Genomic DNA, 8565 nt, shown 5'->3' with positions numbered 1-8565 from the left:
CAAGTCACTCAAAGGGATATTTATTATTTCCCGTCATTAAAAATAGAGACTGATATCAAAGCAGGGAGAGGACTACCAAAGAAAACAGGTAACTACGTGCAAACAACATATCTATGCAAACAAGCCAGAACAAATTACAAGCACTTGTTGACAGGGACTATAGAAAGCAAGAAAGCAAGACAGCTCAACATGCACCACATGCGAACACAAAAGCAGACGACAGTACAACAGAAAGATTCTTGGAGGCCAGGAAAGCACGCGAGAACAGGACTACAGCAATCAAAGGTATACCAAAACCAAACAACAACATGATGGCGCATTGAGATTATGCGTCATCTTAGAGATGTGTCAGCTCGTTCTTCTGCCCTCCTGAATATCCGTAAGGGCAACCTACGCTTCACCCTTCTTGCGTGACCTTCTTCTCGGCTCCCTTCAGCATTACCAATCGCGGTCGCAGCAGCAGCAGCAGCTGCAATCCGCACATCCTTCTCCCGTCGCTTCTGATGCCCACGGAAAAAGAAGACAAAAACTACACCAGCACAAGTCGATACACCACTGAAGATGAGTGAGCGGTGCATGTTTGATGGAGGTGAAGCGGTGGAGGGAGCGCGTAATGCGGACATGACTAGATATAGAAAAAATGGTATCACGATTTTGTTAGATGAACTGTCCTGGAAATGATGGGCTCCTGAGGTAGCGTACCTAAGATGAACACTATACTACACACGTTCGCGCTGCAAGAAAAGTTAGTTATCGACGGGAAAGTTAAAGAAAAACAAAACGCTTGGGTACGTACCTCCACCACAAAATCGCCGAAGCAGCATCACTATTCCTCGTCAACTCGCACCCAAGCTCCAACGCAACAGGCAATATACTAAGTGAAAGCACACCAATAACCACGAATATCGCATACAAAGCACCGGTGTTATTCGGTCGTACAGCCCATATAAGTGAGAGCCATCCAGCAGCGATGATCGGTGCGTTTACACGCGCGTAAAGACCGAGGTGATGTGTGAATACGCGATCGAAGAGGGGTGATGTTACGAATGCTGCGACTAGGCCTGAGAGAAGGAGGGCGGCGCCCTGAAGTGGCGTGAAAGGAGAAAGAAGTTGAGTGTTAGTTAGAGAGGAGAAGAATGTATTGATGGACGGGATGAAGTTACCATGAGACCGGCTGTATCGTCTGAGTAACCGTACGGTTCTAGTATTTGGCTAGAAAGAATGGAGAAGGTGATGACTCTACCATACAGTTGTAAGTAATATAGCCTACATCATCTTCCACCGCTCTGCGTGAAGCAGCGGTTACTCACCCGGATACAAGCACGCTAAACGCAAGAACCAGAATGAAGAAGTCGAGACGCTCGCGACGCGTCATGTATGCATCTGCATCAGATTCTGTATCCATGGATTCGACATTCTCGCCGTTTCTTGATCCGTCTGATTGCGAAGAATGCATATTGAGTGCGCGAGGCTGGTCCTCGGCCGTTGACGCCTTTGATACCGGACTGTCAAGCTCGTGTTCTGAACCGCGGACATGTTCCGGAAGTCGAGTAACATTGTATGGGAGCGGCTGCGGAAGGAGACCGAAGATGGCTCGAAGGGTCGTGAGGATATGATGGGAGGGTTTCGAACCAGAATACGCTGATGGTGCAAAAGAAATCCATTTGACTTGATTAATTGGCGTTAATGGGGATGAGACTGGGATACGTACAAGGTGGAGTAGGGGGCTTCGCGCCTACCAAAAGAATGAATGGTGCAACAACAGTTGAGATGATACCTAAAATGAGAATCTTGATGAAAAGAAGCCGTGAATAGAGTCAATAGACATTCAACATCTCGGACTTCTCCGTTGAGACGGATCACTCACAGAAGTGCGGGTATCAGTAATCATCGGAGAAATAAGTTGTCCGAGTGCGGTACCGACGGGATTTGCTAGGTAATTAAATAAGTGAGCTTGTTTCTCTGAAACTAATACTGACTGCGAGGAAAGTGATGAAGCGGAGTCCCGGCTGCAACGGAGTTGTGCTTTCTGATAGATTGGAGTGAGACTTACAGACGGACATCAACATCGTTGCTGTTGTTCTACCCTTCAGATCAAACCACGTTTCGGAGAACTTGGGTGCGAGAATCTGGAAGATTATTTGAGGCACAGCACTTAGGAACTACGCAAGAAAGAGCGTCATTAGGGGACAGAATAGTCTCAGTAAGCAAGTAAAGGATATGTTGAATTGTTTAATGCGTACCTGTCCAACAATGAGCAAGGCATACGCTCCACGTGAGTTGAGCGAAAGTGCAGTCCCCGCAAATCGAACCCATGCGGAAGCAACTAGGAAACCCGTGCCGATCGCATACTGTTAACGACCAAAGATAGGGGAGGTGGATCGATAAGAAACTTTTCCAAACAAATATAGGGGGGCAACTGACAGATATTCGGAGGCCGAAGCGGGAACAGATTATGGGTACGAATGGTGAAACGACGATATAGGTACAACCTATAATATTTCCCAGCCAGTTGACTTGGTCGAGCGTAATACCAAACGTTTGAGACGCTATACACAAAAAAACGACATAAAATTAAATAAGTGAGGAACTGAAATAAAGGATATATACGAACTTTTATATGCAATTGGCCCGAACCAGGTCAAGCTCATCGCAGCAACAATGTTGAGGGCAATAATACCAATCACACCAGCATGCCGTCGTTTGTACAGCTTAAACTGTGGTTGAGTTTCAAGCCCAGAAATCCCAGAAACGAGGATATTTCCATCCTGTTGACCGTCGTGTCGCTGCATACTATCTTCAGAGGTCAAAGCAGGTGCCTCAAGGGTTATTCGCGTTTCGCCGCACTCCTTCGCATTGTCCTTATCGCTGTGGTCCATAGGGAATCCAACACGAAACGCGAGTTAACCAGCTTATAAGGCGGCACAAGTGAGCTGAAGGGGCTAAGTTTCGAGTCGCTAATCAAACATTCGCCGAGCGCAAGCTTTTTGAAGACAAACGCTGATGCGACGTCGAACTCGCTTGTCTGGCCGCCGCAGGCTTTGAGGCACGGAGCAGACGGGGGGAGACAGGTGGCGACTTCCCAGTATAAAATAAAGTCCCGAAGAGAGAGGTGTGTGAATGAATTGCGCACATGGCTGTAGTCTCATGATTGTGATGGAGGCAATTGCATTTCTAGGTTAAGGTACACTTCGGCGACTCACGTTCCGTATCACGTGGACGACGTTCTTGGCATGCCGAGTTTCTATTTCTGAACACACCGAAAATGGCAGTTCAAACTGCGCCAGGCACCATATCTCCACCAAAACCTTTTTGTTATTGACTTATTCCACCAGCGTCAAGATGGACGTCATGTTGAGAGCTAACTCCTCACCTTGGAGAAAGTGTGACGTGCCCAAGAATATAATGCTATATCTATGGTCGATGTCGACAGAAGAAGACCACCAAATTGACTAGACCACTTCACAACGTTCTTCCCAACAACTAGCTCTTGAATTTTCAATTCCATAACAAAATGCCACTTTTCGGAAATAAGCATAACGACGACGTGGGTTCCCTCTGTCGTTTGTTCCTGGAACCGACTCTGATATTATCTCTAGAACGTCGCGTATAACGCTGAGCAACCTAACGCAGGTTACGATAACACTGCCGGATACGATAACCCCGGCATGACAGGTTCTGGCGGGAACCGTCTCCGCAAGAATCATGGAGCAGCACATAATGACCCGCTCTATCCCTCATCAAACGCTCCCGGAGCTGGTTACGGCCAGCAAGAACGCGGAATGGCGGGAGCTGGTGGTTATAACGATAATATCACCACAAATCACCCGCACATGAGAGAAGATGGATATGAACAAACTGGTTACGGCTCTGGCGGTGCCGCACGCCATGCTATGCCTCCACAAACGGACGCGATGGGTAACCCTACGCATCCACGCACTGGAGGTGGTGGTTCTCGCCTTGCAGGGAAGGTCGAATCTGCAGTTGGTACGATGCTTGGAAGCGAGAACCTCAAACGCAAGGGGATGGAGAAAGAACAGTAGGTTTCCGTCAAAATCATACACATAGATTTTATCTCATATTTGACTATTAATTAGAGAATCTCAAGCACTAAAGGTCCAGGCTTCCGAACTCAGCGAAGCGGAACGTCTTGAACAAGCTGCTCTAGCGAGACGTGAACGTGCAGTTGCACATGGAGCGCATCCTGATCATAAGCACCTCGGAAGTCATAATCCTGGCGCGGGAGCAGGAAACGTAAATGAACTCGGTGGAGGTGCTAATACCGGAGTCGGAGGAGTTGGGGGTGCCGGAAGCGGTGCGCGTGGGGGATATTAAGCATATCACTTAATTTACAGAGGATTATACCCAGAGGCGGTAGTTTCACATTGAAGAACATAAACATGGATGTATCTGTACTATTACTGTATTAATGTGTTCATTCATAAACAAATTAATTGGCTGAAATTGTCTGTCTAAAATGATTGATAGTGTTTAACACTTTTTGTGAATTAGTGAATATTGAGGGTGTTCCAGTTCTACTCTATTTGAGCAATGATTAACAGCTCTGTTTGCACATGCTTGCAATGTCGCGTCGCACAACCAAGCACTTTGCTGTTTACACTCGACTGAAACCTTGTCTTCCAAGTAGACTGCAATGCTACATGCTACGACTGGGCAATGACTTCTTTCTAACGTACTCAGCTTTTATTGAGCTAAATCTTCTCTTAGTCTATGCGACTTGAGGCAATTAGAGAATATTGTTGCCTATGACTGGGCTTTTGCAATTTGCTCCGCTCTTTGATCATAAGTCATCAAATTCGTCACGCCCTTTCATTGCAAGTCTGCTTGACAAAAAAGGCTTTTCTTTTTCAATTCTTTTAATGCAAACACGACATTGTGCCTTGTGGATGAATGTGCAATTTTCTTGCAGTGGGGGTCTGTGGCTATCACCTACGCAACAATGTATCAATGGCTGCGTCATTTCATTCGTCATCGGTCGTTGTAATTTGCATTCGGTGAATGAATGCAATTGAAGACCAGTGCATGGAGCTCACTATATGAGTGTATGGAGACAGCCTCGGAGTAACATTCTTGACCGTGCGGTGCAATAACCTTTTGTGCTGACCACAGGCTCAAGTATACGCCAATACTGGATTCCGCAGTGATCTTTGGATGCTAGTAGCCTAATGGAAGTACTGAATTGGACTTATTAATAACCCTGGTGTCTGGCTCCATGGAAGCTATGCCTAGCGAAGCCTATCCACTGGCTCAGCACTCGGGCTATGACGAGTTGGCGTTGCTGCTGTTTGATCATCCTTGTGTCATGGCACCGAAGGCATCCCAAAACCGACTACAGTATGAACTAGGCACAGTATAAGAGACGGTCCAGGCGCGTCGTTTCCAAACATCAAAACTTCTACTATTTCTTCCGACAAGTCACGACTTCCTACCAATTCCTCTTTATTTGATTTACGAAAGTTACGTGAACAAGCATAATGGCCACACAAGCCGAACAACGCCTCGTACGTTAATATTGCATGATTTTATTCGTGATAAAAGATTGCTTATTCAAATAATAGTATAACACCGACCAAAACACCGGGACACAGCCTACGAATACCCAGGCTGGAGGGCCTGGCACGTACGGCAATGAACAAACACAAAACCAGGGGCAGTTTGACAACAACAACAACAGATTCGATGACAGGAATGCGAATACTCAGGGCGGTGGCCTCACGGGTCAGCAACAACAGCAAGGACCTCCATCACAGCAAACCGGTCAAAACTCACAGTTCAATCAAGGAACTGGACCAGGTCAGCACGATCAGTATGCAAACCAGAACAAGGGCGTGACTGGTGGAGGTCACCATGCCGGAGGACCTGCCCGTGCTGCAGAAGCCGGTGCAGCTTACGAAGGCGAGAAACTCGCGCATGGGGGGCACGCACCTGGAGCTAACGGAACACAGTACCAATCGGGTGCGGGAACTGGGCAAGGTCAACATGGTCAACATGATCAGTATGCAAACCAGAACACGGGCGTTGCGGGTGGAAATCACCATGCTGGTGGACCTGTACGTGCTGCGGAAGGTGGCGCAGTTTACGAAGGAGAAAAGCTTGCACACGGTGGACGCGCGCCTGGAGCAAATGAAACGCAGTACCAGTCGGGTACAGGGACTGGACCAGGTCAGCATGATCAGTACGCAAACCAAAATACGGGCGTGACTGGTGGAGGTCACCATACTGGAGGACCCGTACGCGCTGCGGAAGCTGGCGCAGCTTACGAAGGAGAAAAGCTTGCACACGGTGGACGTGCACCCGGAGCTAACGGAGCGCAACACCATCCGGGTGCTGGAACTGGCACGGGTCAGCATGATCAATTTGCAAACCAGAGCACCAGTGTAACTGGTGGCCAGCGCCATGCTGGAGGTCCTACACGTGCTGCAGAAGCCGGTGCAGTTTACGAAGGCGAAAAGCTTGTACACGGTGGACGTGCACCTGGAGCTAACGGGACGCAGTACCAGTCGGATGCCGGAACTGGTACGGGTCAGCATGATCAATTCTCAAACCAGAACACTGGTGTAACTGGCGGTCACCACCATCCTGGAGGTCCTGCACGTGCAGCGGAAGCCGGTGCAGCGTACGAGGGCGGGAAAATTGCACATGAAACTCATGGTACAGGCCATCATGGCGATCACTTCACTGGTAGGCATGACGGTCAAGGTGCTAATGCTGCCAACGCCAATGCACCTGGTTATGGTGCTGGTCCTACAACTGGCATGACCAGAGTCGGTGGTGCTGCACAGCATCCATCTGGCCAGGCAGGTCTCGGAGGTGGTCCTGGAGCTACTACCGGGACCGTTGGTGCTCCTGGCACTGGCTATGGTGTAGGCCAAGGCGGCGCGCCAGGATCTGGTGCTTACACTGGTCAAGGAACTGCAGGGACTACTGGGACCGGAACTGGTGTTCCAGGGACACATGCAGGCGCACCGACTGGCACTGCTCCGGCTCCAGCAAGAGGCGGTACCGGTCAAGCTCAAGTCATCCTTGGAAAGCTTCAACAAGCTGGAGGGGCCATCCTATCTGACGATGCGATGAAAGCTAAAGGTTTGGAGCGTGAGGCGAAAGGAGTTGCTAAGGTAGATCAGCAAGAGGCTGGACGTCTGGAAGGTAAAGCCGCTGCGAGGAGGGAAAAGGCTAGTGGCATTCACGGTGGCGGCGCTGCCGCAGGTGTTGATCCGACTGTTGGTCCACATGGACGTAATCTATAGGAACCACAGAATTTTCGATAGTGATGGCTTATAATGACGCAGTACAAACATCATAATTCTATCATTTGCGTGTATCAAATATGTAACCGTAGTTCATGAGAATAAACTTTAGATTAACGTTTTCCTAAATAAATTTCTTACCTTTGTAGACCTGATGATATTAATACTGCACTGATTAGAACATTGTCTATCGCCGAAAAATATCTACATATGAGTCTGCAAAATTGATGTTTCCCCTTTCCTATAAACGCATACGCCGTCCTTGAGCTGTTCTGTCCTGTTACTATGGCTCCGCACGGTTTTGCAATCGCAATCCCCCACGTCTCCGGCCATGAGGAGCAGCTCAATAACATCTATCCAGACACGGACTGGGACTGTGAATCAGAGCCATCCAATACATCTACTGCTACTGCGTCCAATCTGCCTGGACCAGGCTGCAATCTTGGGAATATTTATAGTTATTTTGGGAAGCCCCTTGAAAATGCCATCAACAGGCTTGCGGAGCGTTCCGGCTATGGAGCCCGAGCAATTGAGCAGCGTACTGCGTACTATATTATCAATGATCAAGTCCGAGTCATTTTATAATATAATTCATTAGTTCGAAAAGCGAGTCGAACAGGCATCTCGCTTCATGTGCAATTTTATTGATTGCTACTGCTAGTCCATATCTCTGCAAGCTGCTTTGGACGCACAATGCGACGGGAGTCTTGGAACGAGTTTGGCAAAGGGAACAAGAGGATGTACTTTGTGCTTTACTTCCCCTGTCACGAAAGGCTCTTATCCATTTGGTCGAATGTGAGATACGCACGAAAGGAAAAGAGATGATTTCTCTTGGCTCCAAAATACGCCGGATGGAGGACCAGATCAGCAATGAGGAACTCCAACCAGACCTGACGCTTGACAAGTTTCAAGCGTACTACATAATATACTGCAATCTTCTTGGTAATTTAGTCAGACATATCTGCAAAGGGTACGTTTCATGCTTTCTAGAACATCGTTACCATGCGATGGTTTATATCGTGAAGCGTGGTAAAGCATGCAGATGGTATAGCGACAGCCCTCAGGCATGGGGACCTGCAAACGACGAGAACAACAACAGAGCAATCGATAGGATGTACATGGCATTAATCCTTGCCCTTAGCCATGAAATATCCATGCCAGGACAGACCCAGCCTGTTGACTGGGTCATACTCGGAAAAATGATGGTGTACTTAAAATATGACTTTAATTGCTATTACCACGACCGAAGAATGAAGTAAAATCCTTGCTTACTGTAGACTTTTTTCAACTAGATGAC

At 48.0% G+C, this 8565-nt stretch overlaps 4 protein-coding genes across 4 annotated transcripts; 3 read left to right on the top strand and 1 right to left on the bottom strand.

Annotated features, from left to right (window-relative positions):
- Positions 1-3042, bottom strand: FOMMEDRAFT_113308 (MFS general substrate transporter). The gene is made up of 11 exons (XM_007270551.1): positions 2615-3042; positions 2425-2549; positions 2244-2351; positions 2054-2162; positions 1868-1932; positions 1712-1790; positions 1311-1641; positions 1164-1239; positions 797-1083; positions 703-734; positions 1-625 (listed from the first exon to the last, which is right to left on the bottom strand). The coding sequence occupies exons 1-11, from the start codon at positions 2877-2879 to the stop codon at positions 333-335; spliced, it is 1770 nt and encodes a 589-aa protein (XP_007270613.1). The 5' UTR covers positions 2880-3042; the 3' UTR covers positions 1-332.
- A 472-nt stretch (positions 3043-3514) lies between these two features.
- FOMMEDRAFT_170628 (uncharacterized protein) lies at positions 3515-4450 on the top strand (the record flags this gene model as incomplete). Its single annotated transcript, XM_007270550.1, has 3 exons — positions 3515-3547; positions 3600-4039; positions 4098-4450. 3 exons carry the CDS (start codon positions 3515-3517, stop codon positions 4333-4335), a joined length of 711 nt encoding a protein of 236 aa, XP_007270612.1. The 3' UTR covers positions 4336-4450.
- Positions 4451-5495: 1045 nt separating this feature from the next.
- FOMMEDRAFT_170627 (uncharacterized protein) lies at positions 5496-7268 on the top strand (the record flags this gene model as incomplete). The annotated part of the gene is made up of 2 exons (XM_007270549.1): positions 5496-5522; positions 5580-7268. 2 exons carry the CDS (start codon positions 5496-5498, stop codon positions 7266-7268), a joined length of 1716 nt encoding a protein of 571 aa, XP_007270611.1.
- A 285-nt stretch (positions 7269-7553) lies between these two features.
- On the top strand, positions 7554-8527 carry FOMMEDRAFT_160945 (uncharacterized protein; the record flags this gene model as incomplete). Its single annotated transcript, XM_007270548.1, has 3 exons — positions 7554-7813; positions 7867-8210; positions 8259-8527. The coding sequence occupies 3 exons, from the start codon at positions 7554-7556 to the stop codon at positions 8525-8527; spliced, it is 873 nt and encodes a 290-aa protein (XP_007270610.1).
- Between the last annotated feature and the right edge of the window lie 38 nt (positions 8528-8565).

The sequence above is a fragment of the Fomitiporia mediterranea genome (assembly GCF_000271605.1).
Source record: "Fomitiporia mediterranea MF3/22 unplaced genomic scaffold FOMMEscaffold_13, whole genome shotgun sequence".
Lineage (NCBI taxonomy): Eukaryota > Fungi > Basidiomycota > Agaricomycetes > Hymenochaetales > Hymenochaetaceae > Fomitiporia > Fomitiporia mediterranea.
This window is presented reverse-complemented; position numbering and strand designations above follow the sequence as displayed.